This window comes from Oryza glaberrima, chromosome 2 (assembly GCF_000147395.1).
Source record: "Oryza glaberrima chromosome 2, OglaRS2, whole genome shotgun sequence".
In the NCBI taxonomy this organism is placed as follows: domain Eukaryota; kingdom Viridiplantae; phylum Streptophyta; class Magnoliopsida; order Poales; family Poaceae; genus Oryza; species Oryza glaberrima.
Window position 1 is genome coordinate 458,934 of NC_068327.1, and position 21,787 is coordinate 480,720.

The 21,787-nt window shown below is 43.2% G+C and overlaps 3 protein-coding genes across 3 annotated transcripts; all 3 read right to left on the reverse strand.

The window, feature by feature from the left end:
* Positions 1 to 221: 221 nt before the first annotated feature.
* Positions 222 to 4,122, reverse strand: LOC127762202 (diphosphomevalonate decarboxylase 2-like). Its single transcript, XM_052286617.1, has 11 exons — positions 3,691 to 4,122; positions 3,375 to 3,607; positions 2,706 to 2,904; positions 2,454 to 2,517; positions 2,298 to 2,361; positions 2,120 to 2,200; positions 1,828 to 1,914; positions 1,514 to 1,671; positions 1,378 to 1,426; positions 690 to 811; positions 222 to 617 (listed from the first exon to the last, which is right to left on the reverse strand). The coding sequence occupies exons 2-11, from the start codon at positions 3,591 to 3,593 to the stop codon at positions 395 to 397; spliced, it is 1,266 nt and encodes a 421-aa protein (XP_052142577.1). The 5' UTR covers positions 3,594 to 3,607; positions 3,691 to 4,122; the 3' UTR covers positions 222 to 394.
* Positions 4,123 to 4,868: 746 nt separating this feature from the next.
* Positions 4,869 to 7,602, reverse strand: LOC127762203 (protein ROH1-like). The gene is made up of 2 exons (XM_052286618.1): positions 6,210 to 7,602; positions 4,869 to 5,859 (listed from the first exon to the last, which is right to left on the reverse strand). The coding sequence occupies exon 1, from the start codon at positions 7,498 to 7,500 to the stop codon at positions 6,241 to 6,243; it is 1,260 nt and encodes a 419-aa protein (XP_052142578.1). The 5' UTR covers positions 7,501 to 7,602; the 3' UTR covers positions 4,869 to 5,859; positions 6,210 to 6,240.
* Positions 7,603 to 11,782: 4,180 nt separating this feature from the next.
* Positions 11,783 to 20,178, reverse strand: LOC127762199 (lysine-specific demethylase JMJ26-like). The gene is made up of 15 exons (XM_052286608.1): positions 20,016 to 20,178; positions 19,359 to 19,409; positions 19,126 to 19,272; positions 18,883 to 19,019; positions 18,633 to 18,732; positions 18,406 to 18,538; positions 18,265 to 18,328; positions 17,423 to 18,179; positions 16,682 to 17,011; positions 13,929 to 14,651; positions 13,776 to 13,848; positions 13,617 to 13,702; positions 13,353 to 13,472; positions 13,133 to 13,203; positions 11,783 to 12,360 (listed from the first exon to the last, which is right to left on the reverse strand). Exons 1-15 carry the CDS (start codon positions 20,079 to 20,081, stop codon positions 12,312 to 12,314), a joined length of 2,907 nt encoding a protein of 968 aa, XP_052142568.1. The 5' UTR covers positions 20,082 to 20,178; the 3' UTR covers positions 11,783 to 12,311.
* Positions 20,179 to 21,787: the final 1,609 nt, after the last annotated feature.

A 21,787-nucleotide genomic window follows, 5' to 3' on the forward strand; every position in this document is an offset into this window, starting at 1 on the left:
AGGTAGCGACCACCGGCCACATCAACGAGGCTCTCGTCTCCATGGGCAACTTACTTTGTTAGTTCTTGCTTTGGAAAAAATATAAAATTAGCAAGTGGTATTTTGAGAAGAAATCGAAATGCTAATGGCACAGGTCAAGCTAGTACTTGCTGACAATAGTTGCAATACTTCTGTCGCTATACATAGCCACGGGCTCACATACTCGTATATAACAACAGGACTTGATCAATTTATTTCATCATTTTTTTATTACCAGTATTGTCCTTGGAGCAGCAATAACAGCCAGTGTCAACGGGAGAAAAATATTACATCATCAAAGCCGAGTTTATGACCCTACAAAAGTTGAATTCGCTTTGCGCTCTCAGTACAAACTCTCCGAATGACATAGTTTCAGCTACACTCCCTTGGGGAGCCCCGTGACCGAATCGATCAATGCTAGGCTTTCGTCAGTGACAACTTTTGGGCCAGCTCCAAGCCTGCTACAGATGAAGTAGCTCACATCTCCCTTGAATTTTTGGCTCGGCATCTTCGTCTCGGCAGGAGCTGGGAGGGCCTCCACATCTTCTATCGATTTCAGTCCAGCATCGCTTAGAATCGACTTGTCGCCAACCATATAGCTGCATCATTTTGTTTGTCAAATAGATTCTTGGATAGATTGGCATGTCATACTCATGACAATATTAACGCACCTGCTGAGATCATTATCTTGAGGAGGGAAATAATACAAGAGCTTCTGAAGGAGAATGGTTGCATTTTTGCGGTTTGGTGCGATTAGGACAGCATTGGGCCCAGCATCGAAGGTGTAAGCAACCTGCCATCAAAAAAAGCTCTTGTAGAATGAGAAGAGTTGATAGCACAACTGTCTACTAGTTCCATACTCGTACAGAAGAAAAATGCATACTAGAAAACATAAACAGTACAAATAAGTCCTAGACAAGGATTTTCAATGAAAGAACTTCCTTATCACGAAGCCATATTATGTACAGCCAGATTATCTTGTGCATTCCTTGGGCTTTTGTTTCCATCATAACAAAGTAATGAATTGGTATATATATCATATCCAATATATGTACTAATTAAATATGATCCTCCATAGCATTAACACCAATGGACTGATGACAATTAGAAAAGGGTGAAAAGGGTGTGGAAAATGAGCTTAGAGTCAAACATTTGCTATTTCTACAAAGATCATTGAGCAATGTGAGTCATACACGTTTTGGCTAGGGCAGTACAAATTGTTTGTGCCACCATATGAGCTTATGGTCCATTATACCCTTGTTATGAACTCAGCATGTAACCAACCCTATTTCATGGTATGGACATCCATAAACCGCAACAGTTTATTGAGAAAAAAAAAAGGAGAAAAGAAGAGTATACCCGTGGGGTTCCTTCTGACTGGTTCCACTTCTCCACAAGGCTAATTATCCTGTGATTAATTCAGACAGCAATGTCAAAGCTGATGTGTCATTAGCAACAGAAGCCCAAAACAGAGCACTGATAAATAAAAGATCACCTGTGTGATGTATCGTTCATATAGAAGATGGGAGGGCTCGTGTCCAAACATACAGCATGAAATTGGTTGCTATCTGCACAAGTTAACCTGGCAAAGGACTCAAAATTACGAGACTTGATAGCCTCTTCCATTTTCAACACCCGTTCTGGAACTACAGTCTGCAATACAAGAACAAGCAATTCAAAGGACATAAGAAAAAAGAAGTAACAGCTAAATTGACAGAAAAGCTCAATTAATATTTTACTGCAGTATAAAACTGCCCAACTCTACTTCCTCTATGAATCATGAGAAATTTAAACGGTCAAAACAGTCACCTGGGCCCTATATTGCAAAAGGGGACTTGTTTCAACACTGTCTCGCATCCCACTAGTGCTACTTGTTTCCTTCTGCTTTGAACTGACCTATTTTACACAGGGAAGATTCAATTATTTTGAAGGTGTCAGACATGACATAATTAGTAAATGTTGTTAAAAAGCATGATAAAATACTAGAGTTACCATCCGATTCAAATTTACTGGTTGTGAAGCCACAACACCAGGAGACAGGAGTAGTAATGCTACAACAGATTATACGCAGTAAGAGGTATGTTAAATGCACATCACATACCACCGCTATGATAATAACAAGATCATTCCAGTGTGCCTCATCAGCAAGTTGTACAGCTATGCTGTCGCTTCCATCATTATTCTGTAAGTGTAGTATAAAACTTATCATTACTCGCTAGAAAGGATATGCAGTAAATTTCACCAAGGCTGTTCCTCTTTCATAGCATCAGATAACTCACTTTTCCCATACACCATTTCACGAATCCCCCATATATACTGCGGCATGCACTTCCAGACCCTTGCCTGCATTTGAATTTGTCAGTTATACCAGAAGGAGAAAAGGAGCAGTTCCATAGCATATTGATCAGTACAGATGAGTACAAGCAACAAAATACCTTGCTATGGAAGAAAGTTCACCATGATCTTCTTTCACATTCATTAGCTTTCCAAGGGTGAAAACTACAAAAAGCAATCAGGTGATAAATATGTGCTTCCATTCACCCTATTTAGATTTTTTTAAAAATAAAAAAATCACCAATAAGATGATTGAACCATTGTCTGATTTTGGGTGGCATTATCAAATTTGAAAATATTTGAGACAAAATAAGTAGGGAAATATCATTGATATCAGAAGTAAGAGACTTTACCAAAACAAGCCAAGCCAGCAGCCGAAGAGGCCAAACCAGCAGCAGTGGGGAAGTTGTTGTACGATGCTATGTGTACATGTAGCTTCCCCCAGTCCTCTTTCTTGATCCTGATCCCCTTCTTCTCATCCTCGACATCTTGAGCACGCTTCCGGATCTCCCTCAGGCAGCTCTGAAACCTCCCTCCTGACAAGGAGATCTCCTGCACAGTTCAAAACGAAAAGCCAGCTTAAGACATAGTATACCATTAAAAAAAGTAAAGGATCATCCCTTAAGGTCTAGCGTGGTGATAGATCACAGACTTTTAAGTTTCACACAGTGTAAATCTAGGATTTGACAGTTTGTATTTAGATAGGATCAGTGACTGTAACAGAAACAAAGCTAGAAACACATACTAGATGCTAGTGCATATGAAATCAGGAATGTGATTCTTTTTTAAAATAATAAAAGAATGGAAATTAGAGCTCCACTGCCTGTAGAATTTGTAGATGGGAAGAACACTGAAACAGATTGCCATTATTCAGATCTAAGCAGCAGTTGTCATCAGTTTGATGAACAGAGTCCCATTATTCAGAGGGGACAACAAAGCATAAGCATCAATGCGAAGCAACAACAAAAAAAAAAGTAGGAAGCAGCAGAGCAGAGAGATGGAAGAGTAGAGAGGAGGAGGACCTTGCCGTTGAGCCACATCCGGTCGGAGGGGAAGGAAGGGCTGACGGCGACGGTGGTGGTGGCGGAGAGGTGGTCGGGGTCGAGGGTGACGCTGATGCTGTCGTTGACGGGGAGGATGAGCGCCTCGTCCCTCTTTCCCCAGTACTTGATGACGGCGATGTTGGTGGGAGATCGGCCGGTGGCCATGAGCACCCACTGCCCCTCCTCCGCCGCCGCCATGGAAGGAGACCGATCTGCTGCCGCCCAGAAGAGCGAGCAACGCGCGTCAGGGATTCGGACTAGCAACCTCAACTAGATACAGTCCCAGGCAGCTTACCGGAACGGAAGCAACGACGGGAAGCGGGAGCAGTCGCCGGCGGCGGCGGAGGCGGGAGGGCGGGAGATCGGAGACGGCGGGGCGGAGACACCGAGGAAGACGAGAGTGAGACCGAATCTTGATGCTAAATCCAACGGCTGCGATTTATCTATCCCCTCCTTAGTATATGTTTTTTCACAAAAACCCCTCACTCGGGTCGCTATCGCAGCCAGCATCTTTTGTTTTTCTTTCCTTTTTGCACAAAGACCCCTCTGAATAATAATAAATAATAATATGACGGCTCGGTTACTTCCTCCTCCAAGTTCAAGTCCAAGCTAGCGATCGCCGGCGATCAAGCCGGCGACCATGCTTCCCCGGCCACCGCGCCGCGCCGCCACCCCCGTCTATCATGATCATCTCTTCTGTGAATGGCTTTTCATAAGCTGTTGATCCTTCCTGCAGCATCTACCAAGTGAAATCTGCATACACAATTTGAGATCAACATCGATAAGATGAGATGAGATGAGATGCACAAGTGAAATCTGAATGCACAAGTTGAGATCAACATCGATAAGATGAGATGAGATACACAAGTGAGATCTGCATGCACAAGTTGAGATGCAGGATTCCTATTGGATTTTGAAGAGAGACAGATAATTTACAGGGGGTGGATTGACTGATTCTCCTCATACTTCCTGGCTTGAAAACGGGAAAGCTTGGAGCTTTCGGCTCTGATTTGATCCGGTCAGTTCTACTGCTTGACAAACTGTGGAGAATCTATTCCTTCCAGCCATATACATCCAATTTCTTGACAATCTGGACCGGACGATCCATCAGAAAAAATTAATTCAGAATGCAATTTGGAGTGCAGCAGCTTTTTTGGCTGGCACATCGGTGTAGTGCATCTATATGTGACCTTGCAACTGTGCAAGGGTTAAACAGCACGGCCACAAGTACTTTTGTTGATGAATGAGTTATTACCACATGACTTCGTCAATGCTAGCCCAGCAAGTGATGGAAGGAAAGATGGATGAATGATAAGGCTCCAGGGCTCATAAATACCTGAGACTGAACATTGCTCATTACAGTCTTCAGATGTAAAGCAGTGTTGTTCTTCTTCTCTATTCTGCTCAAGGCAGCTGCATCCAGATCACTCTACTGATGAGGACCACGAGGATCATCTGCTGGAAGAAAACAAAGATTTGCACATTGACTATGCACTGCTGTAATTGTATCAATATCGAATTCTAAATGCTGAATGAACAGTTGCTGATATGATCCTGTCAGGAAGCAAAAACAAGATACTAATTGCCCTCAGAGACATATATAGTGGACGTGCACTAGTGTTTTCATACCACAAATCCTTTGGCCACTGGAGTCAACTTTTGATCATCTGGATAACATAAGTAAAGAAGATTCTATTTCCTACAAGAGCAGCAGCAGCTAAGCACACACATCCTTTTTTCCTTTCCAGAAAGGATATAATGATGGATTAGAATATTCACAGACAGTAGTACAGCTTCAGGATTGCTGCAAGATTAGTCATAAAATAATACTAGTAGTAGTATCATCTTACTACCATCCATGGGGTTCAGGACAAATTAGTTGAACTAGGAGTACATACAGCTGATACAGTTGTGCAGTGAAGCGGTGACAATTGTCAATTGACAAAGTGCGAAGGTCTCACAGCTAATCCCCAGCTCAGCTGCCTGCTGCCCCCTTGATGGCCTGCACATCTCTGCCCATTGAAATCTTTGGTCAGCACCATCCTCTGGCTGTCAAGAGTTAGGTGCAGCCCGATTTGAGTCAACCCTTTGATTGCATCAAGCAAAGGTATACTAGTATCAATGCCCCTTTATCCAATTCTGCAAAGTTTCTTCCCCAACTTGCTGTGTCCTGAACGACTGGATTTCATTCGGTCATCAGCTTACACGGTTGGTTGAATGGTTGGTCAATTGCAAGCTGTTCATCTGAGAGACTGAAACAAAACCATTTGGATTTGCGGTTGCAGTCTTGCAGAGATCACAGAATGTTGATCTTTCAGGATTAGAAACAAAATGCAGCACAAATATGATATGAGTATATATTCTGATGACTAGAATCAGCACACACGGTTGGTTGAATGATTGGTCAATTGCAAGCTGATCATCTGGGAGACTGAAACAAACTGTTTAGATTGCAGTTGCAGTCCTGCAGAAATCAAAGCAAGTGCAGCACAGTATCAGGCTTCATATGACATGAATATATGATGACGATCAGAGATTCAGAATCGAAATCCTCGTCTGAAATTTACAATTTCTGCATTCCTTCACTAGTTTCAACAACATTTTTTTTTGCTTGCTCTTCAGCACAAAGATTGAACAGCAATACACACTAACCCAACAAAAAGTTAGTTTTTACAAGCAAATGTACACTTCACAGGATCACAAAGGCAGCAGCAGCAGCACATAAAAATCAAAGAATGGTAGAGTACAGAAAGGGGAAAAAGAGAGATTTTTTTTTATCATCCTCCTAATTAAATCAAATCAACAGCCAACTACCATCGTGGGTTTCCCTCCACGGAAGGAAACCTCAGAAGGAATGGTGGTGAGGCGGCGCGCCGGAGCCGGACGCCGCCGCCGCCGCCGCCGCGGCGCTGGCGGTGGCGGTGCTGTTGCTGCGCGTGCTGTGCTCCATGATGCGCACCACCTCGCCGCGGCTGGCCACCACGCGGTGGAACACGGCGCGCACCTGCCGCTCCAGCGGCGCGAGGCCCTCCTCCAGAGCCCGGCACGCGGCGGCGAGCGCCTCGGCGCGCTCGACCACGTCGCGCGCGCGCTCATCGGTCGCGCCCATCACCAGCTGCTCTTCCTCCTCCTCCTCCGCGACTTCCTCGAGGAGACTGCTCAGCTCCCGCGCGGCGCGCTCCACAGCCTGCATCTCGGCGAGGAGCCCCGTCGCCGCCGCCGACCCCGACGACGACCCCTTCTTGTCCTTTTTCCTCCACTCGTCGGCGATCCGCTCCTGGAGAGCACACATCGGGGCCGCCCACTGCACCTGCTTCGGCGGCGCCACCGGGGGGTTGGTGGCCGCGGACGACCGGTCCTGGCACGGCACCGCCGCGACCAGCGCCCACATGGAGAAGACGAGCACCGAGCTCATAGTGTAGAGCGCCAGCCCCAGCCCGCAACCCGCGCCGGGGGAGGCGGACGTGGGCGACTGCGGCGGCGGCGCGAGGTGCGCCGCCATGGCGTGGACGTGGCGGCCGGAGGACCAGTTCCTGGAGACGCTGAAGGACAGCGCGCGCGCGGGGCCGGCCCTGCACGAGGGGGACGGCGCGGCGGCGAGCTTGGCGGCGTCGGGGAACAGCCTGGAGATGGCCCGGCGCGCGCGGCCGAAGTGGGCGCGGTGCAGCGGCGGGGCGAGGAGGCACGAGGCGGCGGTGAGCGCGGCGCGGTGCGAGCCCCGGAGCGAGGCGAGCGTGAGGGAGACGGCGTTGAGTATGTCGAGCGTCTTGACGGTGCGGTCGAGGAGGTCAGCGGCGAGGCGGTCGGCGGGCGGCCTGGAGAGCGCGGCGGCGACGGGGCCGATGCCGAGAACCTCGCGGAAGGCGTCGTCGGAGGAGAGCACCGCGTCGAGCAGCTTGGAGAGGAAGGCGAGGGAGAGGAGCGGCGGGTGATGGGAGAGGGCGGCGAGGCGGTCGGCGACGTGGGCCTGGAGGGCGTGGAGGACCTGCAGCTCGTCGTCCTGCGCGGGGTCAAAGGAGGCGACGGCGGTGGCGCTGCGGCGGAAGCTGAGGAGGCCGAGGAAGCCCATCCCGGTGGGCGGCGGCGGCGGGTCGGCGGCGGCCATCGTCGTCGGGGGGCTTCAGCTTCGGGGCTGTGCGTGTGCGTGGGCTTGGGCTTGGGCTTTGGGCCTGGGCCTTGGTGGTGGTCGTCGAGGGAAGCAATGGTGGTGGGTGGAGCGGGCGGTGGTGGCGCGCGCCCTCATATACGCACGCGCGCCGGCTCCGACCACGTCTCGCGCGCAAGAGCTACCTTTGACTGCAAGGTGGGGCCATGGGTGTATAGGGCCCACGTGTCAGTGGGGGTGGAGAGGAAGAGGAGGTGGTGCGCTGCGCGGAGAGGAATGGGAAAGGTGGACTGGTTCTTGGAGCTGACTTGGTTGCCTCCCACTAACTGTGTGGACCTGGTGTACAGCACCCAGTAATCCCCTTTTTTTTTTCATTCGCTACCATTTTCTAAATACTATTTTGTTGCGTATTAGTTATTTTCATGTATATTCTGTGTGAGTTTTTTTCCCTGGCTAGCTGCCTGAGATTAAGGTGTTTTTTTTCAGAGATGTTTTCGCTTCTTATCAGCGCAGTACTACCTCCGTCACAAAATACTTGTCGTTTAGAGTTTTTGTTTGTAACGTCTAATTATTTATCTTATTCAAAAGATTATGGAATTATTATTTATTTTGTTTGTGACTTGCTTTATTAACAGAAGTACTTTAAGTACGACTTATTTTTTTATATTTACGCAACTTTTGAAATAAGATAAATAATCAAATGTTTGCAACTGTATTAATAGAAATGTGTAATGTGTAGTACTAGTAGTATTTGTTGTTTTTATTTAGTTGCAGCTGGCAGCTTAGGACAAATTGTACCTTGAAGGCTTGATGGCTGGCAGGGAATGAAAAGTCATGAGCTCTTAAAGGCTTAAAGCATGACAGGGCAGGGCAGGCCAGATGGAGTTAAATTAAAGCCAAAACAGATACGGTTGTGATAGAATCATACTAGTAGAAATTAGAAGAGGACGCATGCAAAGCTTGTATCATGTGACAGTGAGAAGCCAAACGCATAGGACACACACCACCAACACAGCACAGGTATGTAAACACAACGACAAATGCTCCATTTTAGTAAGGCGAGCAGGATCTTAATTCATCTTACAAAGAAAAAAAAAGGAATAAGACAGTGTCATGCCACTACAAAACACTAGTACTAAAATAAAACATTAGCACCAATCATCTTCTCTCTCTTTTGATCTCTTCTCTGAAGTAGTACTAGTAGTAGTAAATAACTAGTGTAGTTTGACCAGGTCTATTTTGACGCGAGAACACATCTCCACCGTCGATCTCTCTGCCCACGTGTCGTCCCAGGATGATCTGCGCCGCTGAATAGTAAGTACTACGTCAGGACAGTGACCCTGCACTTATAATTCACTAAACGAAAAGGAAAATTAAAACCAATAATGATTACTGGAGGACTACTAGTTTAGAAGATACGAGAAATACTCAAGCTAATTAACCTTGGACTGTTCTCAAAAAAAAAAAATTAAGCTTGGACCACGTCAGATGAGAGCCGGCCGAGCGTCGCGTTATGTGCTGCATGCTTGCATAGACCAAGTCTCCTAGCTAGCTAATTCTTCATTTAACTTAAATTTGATGTAATTTTCATAATACATATGCAAACTAACTATCTACTACTAATAATTAAAACGAGCTTGATTGTTACTAGTATATATTCAATTTATAGTACATAGTAATTAGCTCGCGGTTGCACTTTCTGTAATTAAATTAACACTGGGCGATCGGCTTCAGCTAGCTAGCTAGACCAAGTCACCTGCAAGCTATTAGCTCGAGTACTTTCCAGTTTCAATTCAAGTCATGGATATAATTAACAACACATGTAACACGGATTAGAAATCAAGCAAGCTATCTACTCCAGGGAAGGCAGGCTGCCTCAGATCATACCAGGTCAGCCAATCAACGGCCATGCATACATACATCAGAATAAATATTCATGTGATCGCCTAGCTTGTGGTTTCAAATGACACAAAGAATTTAACTCACGTGTTCATCAAGAGAATGCAGTTTATACATTCCAACAAAATTCATCCAGATGCGTATGTGCTTTCACTTCACTCGACGAGCCGACCGGCTGCTGCTATTTAGATAGTGATGTTTCGAAACAGAGCAACCTCTCATGACTCATCAGATTCATGATATTTTCTTTTTCAATAATACAAGAAGAAGTAATTAAGCTGATGATAAAAAAAGATGAGCACTTACACGTGTCTATGCAGGTATGAACTCAGGTGACTGTCAATCGACCTCCTTGATTCCATCTTATACCATACATACATTAGCTATGATTGAACATATGATGATGAGTTCCATGAATCAATGGATCAATATATATCGATCGCTAACGCGAAAACAACAAGCTAATGACCAGGAGAAAATTAAATTAAATAAGCAAGTGAATAATTAATCGTGATATCCCTAAGTAGCTAGGTAGTAATTAATTGTAATCTTTGTCAATTGAGACAGATGCTGCTGCAGTAATAGACACGTCTTTTACCAAGAACAGCCTTGCGTGCATACACATCACAATACATCACCATCTCCTGGGATGATCGATGTATACGTACGCACTCACCACCACTAAGGGCTCCTTTTATCTGTAGAAAAAATATATGAATTTTAAAGGATTTTAATTCTATGGAAAAAAAATTCATGAAGGCCTTTGAAAGGATTGAATCATATCCAATCCTTTAAAATTTCTAAGAAATGGGTAATCCTATGTATAATTTGGAGAAAAGTTAGCAAGAGGTCTAACCTCTTGGAACATTTCCTCTGAGCCTATCTCTCTCATCTGATTCTTGCGTTTTTCCTGTGGTCCAATCAAACGGCCATTCATGTGTTTTTCCTGTGTTTTGCAATCCTCTATTTTACAATTGTATTCTTATCCTGTGTTTTTCCTATTCCTCTATTTTTTTATTCCTACGATTCCTAATTTCAGATAGGTAAAGATGGAGTAGTACTTCCTATATATTTATTACTCACTCGGTTTCATGATATAGGATGCTTTAATTTTCTCTAAGTTAATTTTTCTAAGTTTAATGAGTTTATAAAAATATAATAATTCTTACAACACCAAATTATATCTATTAAATATAACACTTAATATATTTGATAGTATCTTTGTTTGGTATAAAAAATATTATTATGTTTTTATATAAATTTAATTGAATAAAAAGAAGTTTGACTTAAAAAAGATCAAATCAAAGTGTAGTACAACAAAGAGGGAGATAGAGTAGTATGATCTTATTATGGTTGATTCGCGTGTATGGACGGTCAGGATCGAGTTATATATATCCGGCCGGGTGGCTGCATTCTGGCCATATGGACGTCACAGTCACGGCCGTCGCGTCTGATCCGGGTCAAGCAGAATAATAAGAGGAGAAATGCAGCTGGTCAGCCCCAGATGCAAAACTATACTAGCTGGTTAATTATAATTAGTCAGTCTCCCATGTAACTGGTTAATCAACACGCGCTCTCGCCGTCCATAGTAATTACCGCAGTGATAACAACGGGACGATGGATTGCTACATGTTAGTAGTACTTACTGTACTAGCTAGCTATTGGAGTAAGTCCCAAAATAAGTTTATTTTACACCCATATCAGATATACCAATACAAAACCAAAGAAAACTATAATATCTTATTTTTATCAAATTTAACACTTTATCTTTTCTTAATACAACTATTCGTAAAAAATGAGGGCGAGGCCCAAGCATAGACACGGCGACAGAGAGGAGACTACTCCCTCCGTCCCACGAAACGTGATTCCTAGAAGCCCGATGTAACTTTAGCAGCAGTATCAAAAGATTAGCATGCCTTCACCAAAGTACAAAATACAACCACTAATTAACAGTAAAAAAAAAAGACAAGCAAGATGGGTGTTTTGTAGAGAAAATCAACCGATCGACGGGACGGCAACACGACGATCGAGCAAGGAAAGGAATTGGAGGAAGGGTCCGGCCGCAGTCAAGTCGGCGCGCGGGATAAGATGGAGACATTATCTGGACGCTGGCTAATTTGGGATATCTTATCCGGACTCTCACTGAGGCTCAGAATTAAGGTTCATCTATCTATCTATCAATCCCTAATTATATTATGTTATATGCCTAAGTATTATCGTTGTTAATCCCTTTGATTGTCCATGGGCATTTTACAAGAGGCACACGGAGCAAGCGGCAATCTAAGGCATCAAGCAGGAAATAGTCCCGGAACATCACGATGGTTTCAAGCTTTTATTCCTGGGCTTCCACCAAGTAATATACGCATGTAATCATCAGATGAGATGATAAAATATATCATTGTAGTACATTAGATATTTGTTCTCTGCTAGACATAAGCTTTCTCATCACCATGTACAAATTTCCGAGACATACTTCAACGGCCATCTGACTGACTCCACAATACAATTGCTTTGAGCCCTTAACGACCATGAAATGCCCATTGTACACAAGGTAATACAAAGTTACAAACTACAGTAGCACAAGTGATTGTTACTCGTCGGCTAGCAAGCAAAAAAAAGATCAAGGACGCACCCCCATCCATCTCTGCTATCAAATCAAGGGTAAACTCCATACAACTCAATGATGAAGTAACAAAATCAACCGTCCTGTAGTTAAAGCTACCGTCTCCGTATATGATGGTACAGAGCTAAAATGATAACCAGCTCCACAAACCTGCTGCAAAAAAATCACAAGCCATCACCCTATCACGAGAACCGTTTCTAAACTACAAACATGCCTCCGCAGAAATCATGCATATTGGACTCCAGCACATGGCCTTGTGCAGGCTATTTTGGTGATTTTCCTCTGCAGGTTAACTAACACTTGGGGCAGACGCCTCCTCTTCCCCTTCATCCTTTGTCCTGGTAGAATGCAAGATTATTGTCATTGCAACATCCAATCACATCAAGATAAATATATATCATTTTACCCAACCAAAGGTTTGAATAATCCTAGCCTGATTAATCATGGAAAGAGGGTGTCAGAACCAGGAAATAGTGTTTCGTTTACGTAAAAAATGGTGAATTTTGGAGAGCAAACTTGTCTAATATTTAAGCAGATCCTGCTTTTCAACAGCACCTAGAGGTACAGAACTTGTTCTTTCAGAAGAGCAATCTTATTGTACCAGAAATGTTTTGTGGGCAAACAGTTTTGGCCTGCAGAATGGGACGTTGCATTGAATTTCCCTTGAAACAGTTTTGATACATGGAACCGCAGTACACAGAAATACTAACACAGTACTAACTGTATTCAGACAAAAGCAGCCTTGCAACAAAAATCTTGGGTAGCATTGCAGTAGGAAAGCAGAATAGAAAAACACCAGTGCAGCTTGCAGCGTTACTTTATGCCCTTAAGGAAGGTGTGCAAGTGGGCATGTAAAAGTTGGCAAGCTTTGGAAGCTTAAGCAGCACACATAAACCGAGTAAACTAAGAGATGACAGAAAAAAGTATGATACTTGAATACTTCACTCAGCATAATCAAACTGAATCAGTACCCATGGAAAATTGTTACAATCAACAGAAATATGTCTTTTTGGTTCTCTCTCTGTGTGCGTGTGGTTTGTGGGGGGTGATAGAAATATATTCTGTAACAAGACCTAAGTTGATACAATATGCAGAGCTGTCCCCACTAACCTTTCATTGCAACTTTTGCCTGTGATATCGTCAATGGCTTGATCAAGTGCATATAGAGCTATCTTCTTAACCTGGTGATGCATATTCACAGGGTTCAATTAGATATGAATGTCAAAAGGGGAGAAACTATAAAACATAGTGCTAGAGCTATCACAGTTGTCAAATTATTCAAATATGTGTGCAGAAGAGTATGGAACTGCGGATAAAAGGATTAGCTAACCTCTAGTTTATCTTCATTCACCCTATGACCCTTCGGAAGCAAGCGAAATTCTTCTGTCAGCCTGATGCACTCTTGCACATTTTCCGGAGAAACAAAGTCAAGTGCAACCTTTATACATGACTGTCCAATAAAAGGGAAAAAAAAAGCAGGTTGGTAAAAAGAATAATACCACAGATAAGATTGGTCCATTTTAATTCAACACATGGTATTAACAGCAATGGTAATGGACAGTTGGAAACTGCTTCCATGTCTGTCATAGCATACCTTCAAATTTCTGACTTGGTGGGGACATCCTGCTGGGATAAACACAGCCTCACCAAGTTTCTGTTCAAATGTCCAAGGCTCAATTCCTGCATATGAAATGAACAATATATATCAGTAAGTGAGAACAAATTACAAAAGACATCAGTATTTTTTACTGACCATGTTCTTCCTTGAGCTTTCTCTTGTGCTCATTTGTTAGATAAAAGCATTGATCGTGAATAGGATGAGAAACCTGACAACATAGGGCAGTTGTGTGAGATGAGAAACATGACAGATGGCATTCCATGGACAAGTGGTAGAATAACTAATTACCTGTTTGACTGTTTCATAATTATAATGTCTAAACTCTTCTGCATGCTTCATCAGATAATCATGCAATTTGCTGACATCTTCACGTCGGAAGATATCCCACAATGCACCACCCTCTGTCTGATTTCCCTCAACAAATGGGTGATCATCTTTGGGCTCAATAGATATGGTAAATTTGTTAGTCTCCATGCTGGTTTCGTTTATTTCCCCTGTTGCACTGGAAGAGCAAGCATCACGTCGCCTACTGCGTCTTTGACAATCAGAAGATTCAGATGATCCTACACCATGAGAAGATTTACATTTATCTTCCCTCCCAAAGCCATTGCCCATCTCCTCTCCCCCATTAGTTGTGCAGATAGAATGGTCTGTTTCCCCCTTGGAGAAAGTAATATCCATATTATGTGCATCACTTTGATTGGGTGATTGCCCATTAGACAGACTCAAGTTTCCCTCAGCTTCATCAGCTACCATATCTGTATGAACACCTCCCTGGTCCATTACAGCAACATTTGGTGCTGGCTGCTTAATGCTTGAGCCATTTTCAAGTCCTCGAGATCTTGGCACTTCAGTTGATTCACTGAGAGCTATTGATGTATCATCGTCACGGTCTGGTCGCAGAACATGAAGATTCTTGCCATCTTTACGTAAGCTCTCTTTCTTTTTCTCTATTGCTGTAATCCTTTCAGCTTTGAGTTCTACCTCATCAGTATGCATGAGAATATTAACCTGTTTACGCGATAGGAAACATGTGATTATTACTTTATTAGTCAAAACTGAACAAAGTAAACAGGTGTATAACAAATGGAAAGGCCTGAAATCAGGAAAATAACACGATGATACAGCTTTTTATTAAAAAAAAAGGAAAATAACACGATGATACAGCTTTTTATTAAAAAAACACAATGATACAGCTGGATACTGTATGCATCAGATACATTTTCATAATTAAAATTAACATTCCATTGGTTTTTTCCCATATAATTCATGACATGGTCAACCAACTATCCAGCATTGTCAGCCACCGTAGCAAGAATTAAACTAAGGAGTGCAGCTTTCAGCAGCAAGTAACAAGACAACACAAGCAAATATCACATAATTCTTTTTATAGATGATTCTATAAATTTATGCTGTGTTTAATAACTAGACTAGATGTTAGCGTTGGTAATCAACTATAAAGAGAACTGAAAAATCAAAAATCTAAATAAGCAACTTCCAACATGCCAACAGAAGAATATTTGAAGCCAAAAACATGCAGGTAGAACCCAGTGCCCTGAGGTTGAGCAAGCTTTGTCCTGCTTGGTTCGGTACTAGTACAAAAATTGTCCCTTTATAACAGGGCTCACTCTTAAACTAGGAAGGAGCTAAATATAGTAGAATAACTTGCAGACTTGACATGACTACAATCTAAAGTTAAACTAGGAAATGGCTTCTATATATTCGATGCTCGTACTGTCACTGTAGTTGTCTTCCAGCCACTGTTCAACAGCACGAGCTAGGCTCATGGGGTGCTGAAGGTCTGTAAGATTTTACAACTCCACATCAGTAGGCAATGATTGGCCGAGGCCAGCAGTGAACAAGTTGACTTGCTGTTCTTTCAGAAGAGATGGTGAAACCTGGTACAAGAGAGCAAAGAATTTTTTTGGTACTCTGCCACTATCCTAGTATGGTGTAATAGAGATAATTGGTTCAAGGCATTGCTGTGCATTGGAGAGCCATAGTGCATGTTGACAAAGTCGCAGTTTTTTTTCCACAAGAAAACGCCTTCATATCATTTAAAACTGCATATAGCACTTCTGTGCCTCGCCCATCATGTGGTCTGACACAAGCCATTCCTTCCCTCTTCAAGAGATCACGGTCCTTGAAAAGTTGCTCGCAACGATTAAACCATGGGAGTGGGTCTTCTTTGCCATCAAATGCTGAGAAGGTCAATTTGTGGTAGAATAGCGCACCACACGCATCTTCATCCTGCCCTAGCACTGATGCCAAGACATTGCTGCTGCAGCTAGTGCTGGTTGGAATGAGGCCATGAGGGCCAGGGTATCATGCTACAGCCCTTGCATCACTTGTGTTCATGGCATCCTGCCTAGAAATGAGGATATAAATCTTCTTGCCCAGGTCTGTACCCCAGCTGTTTGAAGAGCTCTTCCAGGGCTTTGGAGTCTTATATGGTGGATGGCAGGGATGGGTTGGTCAGAGGGCTAGGGCTGCTGGAGGAGATTGCTATGATATGAAATAATGTAGTAAAGAGGAGGAAGAAGGTCAGGAATAGAAACACAGGCAGGTATGAACCAGCACTCTCAGGTCAAGCAGGGTTGTCCTGCTCAGCTAGATGCTCGGTTGGCAAGGATTTAGAGTTGGGTGAAGACCTTCAGCTTTATTGACTGATTGCTGCTAGTACAAAATTGGTCCCTTCATATAACAGGGATAACTCTTAAACTACGAAGAAGCGAGATATGGACATATGGTAGTACAACATACAAACTTGACCTGAATACTAGGAAATAGCTACTATATTTGATATATAAAGACTAGGAATGTATATCCTCCCAGACTACTGCAGGAGGCCCTGCTAATTTTGAGTTCCCAGCAGCCCCTTCCTTTCCATGTTTACGTCTCCGATACTTTCTATCCATAACATATAATAGCATCCAAGGATAGCAATATGTACAATCAATATGAATTAAAAGGAAACAAGATTTTAATCCATAAATCTACATATACAAATGCCAGAAATCACAAGAAATTCACTTATTTACCGCATCAGACATGTCGCAATGGATCTTCGTAACAGAATCACCTATTCCCAACTCTTGGGCGACACCATAAGCAATGTATGTCTTTGGACCAAGATCTGGCTTTTTAACATGTTTTGGAAGCTTCACTGCCAGATTAAGGGGACCAGATTTTGGATCTGTATACTCACGAAATGGTAGTGCAGACATGAACTCAGCACCATGCCGCGGCAGGCGCTCCTCAAAGGAACTATGTTGTGGCCAATCTTTAAGCTTAAGTAGCACAGGCAAATCCTCCAAACCAACAGCTCCACGGGAATACCCCTCAAAAAACATGTGAATATTTATATCAACCTGCATTATGGTTAAATGAAAGCAATGGTATTAGGAAGTTACCAGTTTGAAATATAAAGTAGTTTCAATGGTGCTGTTGAACCCCAGATATGAAACTGGCACCACCAACACATCCTGGTGGTACATAAACTAATATATTGATATGTGAAGTTCATAAGTTCTACCACTACCAGGCACATAAGCTGAGCTGACATTAGGTAGATATACAGTTTTTTTTCTTTTGTTGTGTGTACATTTCATGGTATCAGGGATTCCACTGGCACATCTACACACCTCAAGAAATCACGATGATCAATGTTTCAACTCCACACGTTTATAATTGTACTCGTGTAGATTATGTGACTGACAATCCCTAGCATCAGCTCTACAAGAGGCAGCTTATTGCAATTTTATTAACATAATGTTACTTACCTCAAACCATGTCAGACAATCAAGAGCTATAACTGAGAGCCGTTCATGCTCTTTCTTGTCTCTCTTTTCCCGTAAGGCCCGCCACATAACCATTGGCTCCCAGCTCAGTCCAGAAGTTAGCTCAAGCACGTCACGAACAATGACTGGCTGACCATTCAACCAATGCTGCTGAAAATGATCTAAAGCTCCACTTTGAACTTCTCTAGCAGTTGGACAATATATGTAGTTATCATTGGAGTCCTCTCTGCAAGCTGATTTCCGTGATGTTTCATTGTTCACTTCACCGGATTCAGTGAAGCAGGAACATCTAGAGCCTCCCAACTCCTGCTCTGTTTCCTTATTGACCACTGAATTGACTTTATCCAGTAAATCAGAAATAAAGTTCTCCTTAAACAAACACCTAAGTTCGAGAAGACAATCCCCGCAACCACCTGCATTAGGTGGGCATGGTATGCTTCCGTTGCTTTTTGCCCTCCATATCAAACTAGGAGTGCAATCCTCTGAAGGAGCTGCACTACCTATCAACCTGTCATTCTGTTGATCAGAAGCCCCTTGACCTACAGCACTGCTATGACTACTTCCCTCTTGCAAACCTTCCTTGCCTTCTATTTCAGGTACATCAACAGCTGTGTCACAAGTGACAACAGTACCAGTAGTAAGACCTTGACGCAACTCCTGGCAGCAGCTGAGGCAGAGATCATAGTGACCACTTTTACAACTTCTGTGGAAGTCAACAATGGATGTTCTGCAGTTATCACTGTTTCAAATAAACCTAAAAATTAGATAGTTCACACTTGAAAGAACATATAGTCCACATGCTTTACAAATAAAGCAATACCAACCAGTAAATCCGCTCATCATTATTAAACTGAGCTTGAGGAACCTCCAAGTCAGTTACATCGATCCCTGTTGCAGAATTAGGATTAGGAACCAACAAAAGAAACTTAGTGCTAAAAGGGAACCGTGTTAAGCTATGATAATACCTTTAATTGTGGCCTCAACACTTTTCTCTAGCATCTGCTCTTGGTGAAGTTGTTTCAACCAAGGGAGCAAAAAGCGTGCAATACGCAGAGAGTATTTAATTTTGTTCTTACCATCGGCAAACTCCTTGTCACCCTGACAAACTCATAACAGAAAATATCAAACAAAATGAAGCAATGAGGCCAGGTAACAAAATAGAAACGGGACAACAAAAAAAAAAGAGGTGTACCTTATTTATTACATTTGTCCGCAGACAAGTCTTACAATTGCAGTTATTGTGACAAACTGGACAGCAGTTCTCAAAATCGTCCTCTGTTAGATGCGGGTACCTGCTTAGATCATGCCACAGAAACAAGCAACAGATCCATATTAGTAGCTAAGATATAAATGTAAATTTGTGCATGCACTAACATAATAAGAACTGAAAGGGTGACACAACTAAGGTGATCAACATTGAGTGCTTTTAGAAGGGCACAAACCAGCGTTTGATGCACTTGACACAATATCTGTGCCTCCTGTTTTTTTCAGCACCATTCCGGCACCTCACAACTCTTCCACTGTCCTTCCTTTGGCACTGATGGCACATGGTTGAAGTTCCATCCATCTTTTTTGTGTGCTGCAAATCAAGGAAATCATGATATAAGGACTTAGCAATGAATTACTGACATACAACTGCAAATACACCATAGAGAATATGCTGTATAAAAGATTGCAATTTCCACCTTATTCTCCTTGTAGTCTACCGCTGGAACGTTCCGCCTGTCCCTGAGCTTCCTGGGTGGAAGTTCAGTCGAAGAGGGATCAGCAACAGGACCCTTCCTGCGCTTTCTTGCGGTTCTCGAGGCCTGAGACTGCCCTGCGCCATTCTCCTGGAACCAAAAAGAGATCCATCACACATTCGGAACATGGTAAATGTTTGCATTTCCAGTCCCCGGCAGGAAAAGAAAACACTAACCTCAGGAGAAGCCTGCGTTTCCTCCTCCTTGTTTGTCTTCTCACCGTTTTCCTGCAACCGCACCCAATAACTGGTCAAGCATTTCGTATGCAAAACTACATATTAAGCTCTTCTTAAAAAGAAGTGGAGGGAAAATTCAGCGCAATTGCAGAGGAACTCTTCAGTGCTGCACATTCCGTGAGCAACCCAGGCTTAGAAATCCAATAGATTGGTAGATATCCAATGAAATTTGACAACTCTGTAGCTTAGACAAGCAAAATCAGGGAAATGGTCGATTATCCAAATAACAGTACACTATGATCGAAGAAAAGGGAGCAAAATCCATTATCCATTGCAAGCGCGAAAAGGAATCCAAGGATATTGCCCACTTCACATCCCCGACCAGAATAACAAATACAGAAAGAAAGGGGAACAACTCAAAGCGGCAAAACTAATACACCGAAAGCAAACATGAAGCAGCCAGTGTTGCTCGGAGATACTAGCACGAATCCATCCGCTAGGGTTTAAACGTCCCAATATCCCCTCGACGACAACGGCTCGAAGAAGACGCGGCACATCATAGCAACTCCCCGGGTTTTCCGAGGCGTTGCCCGAAGGAACGAGAGAGAAAATAAAAAAAAAAACGAGACCTAATCGAAGCAGCTTCGCTTCGGTTACCTTGGCGGCGGCGTCCTCCGGGGCCTTGCGCGGCCTCCCGCCACCGCGCTTCCTCTTGGGCGGCATCCCCGGCTAGACCCCGCGGCGACCGGCGGCGAGGTCGGCGGCGGAGAAGGAGGAAATCAAATCAAATTGCGGCACGGGTCGGGTCGGGTCGGGTCGATCTGTGGGCGGAAGGGGATTCGGAGTGGAATGGAAGAGGAAGGATACATATGACACGACGGAGCCCACGATGTGTGCGTGAGGGCCCACTGGTCAGTGACCGTGGAGGGCTCCGGTGGGCCAGGATGGTAAGCTTCTAGGCCCAGTTTCAGCGAGAGCTGGAGTAGGGGATGTATGGCCCACTCATCGGAGAATCGTGGCCGCGCACGTGTGCCGAGGAGTGTACTAGGAATGGTTTGTTTATGTTTTTGGTTTTCGCGGGCTGTGGTGCGACGTGTGAGTTTGAATCGAGCGGCGGAAGGTGAAAAGGAAAATTCGAGGTAAAAAAAAAAGGGCGAAAATTTACAGCAGCCGACGACGGGGCCTCTCGAAAACAAAGAGAAAAATGTCTCAAATTTGGGTGGAATAAGGTCTTGAAAAATATCTCAAATTCACTGTGCTACTACTTACTCCTACAGGAAATTGGATGATTATTGTGATGAAAAGAAGCGTTGCCGCCGCGCACGCCGGCCCACTAAGGCCCATGCACGTAAGCGCTTGTGCTTCTTTCTTTATTTCTCTTTTTTTGACGCCACTGTTTCTTCCTTTTTCTTTATTTTTTCGCTGATTGTTATTCCTGCCGTACAGATAGATTAGTCTCCTATTTTTACTAGTGATTAGTTTACTAGTAATTTTTAAATCTTAACTTTAAAATTTTTAAATTTGGATATGAAAGTTTTCAAATCTCGAGTTGAAAGTTTTCAAATCTCAAGTTGAAAGTTTTCAAGATTTTCAAATCTAGACTTGAAAGTTTTTGAATCGAGTTGAAAGTTTTCAAATCTTGAGTTGAAAATTTTTAAATCTCAAGTTGAAAGTTTTCAAAATTTTCAAATCTGGACCTGAAAGTTTTCGAATCTCGAGTTGAAAGTTTTCAAATCTCAAGTTGTTTTCAAAACTTTCGAATCTGGACTTGAAAGTTTTCGAATCTGAGTTGAAAGTTTTCAAATCCGAGTAAAAAGTTTTCAAATTTTGACTTTAAAATTTAAATCTTAAAACAAAAGTTTTCAAATCTAACTTAAAAATTTTTAATCTGTTAGTAAAAAATCTCCGAATTTTTTTTAGAATCTTCCCTAATTACTCGTCATTAATGTTAAGTGTGTGTTAACTAATACTATAGAGTAGTTAGAAAGATAATACAGAGTAGTTAGGGAGATGCTCGTTACTGGCGTGCACGCGCCAGCTAGCAGCCCCAGAAGATGCAGATTTGGATCGAGCCTGAGAACATATACCACATGGGCCGCAAGATTCCGTGGCCCGTGGGCCTCTGATGATAGCCTACCACTGTAGTACTGTATATTGCCCAATCGAGACTGTAGTGTCGTCGTGCAAAGCCTGTAAGATTTGTCGGTTTGGAAGTTGCAACAACTTTTGCAGTGAGCTGCCAAACAACCTGTCTCAAAACAACATATCCATCCTTCATCCAGTTGCACCACCTATCTCCCAGTTGCCAATACTACTACTGTACTGTATATTCTACTATGACTCTAGTATCTGCTATTCTGTTACACATCGCTAATGCTCAGCACGTATCTATTCTATCGATCTGACAATTATAAAAAAAAAAAAGATAG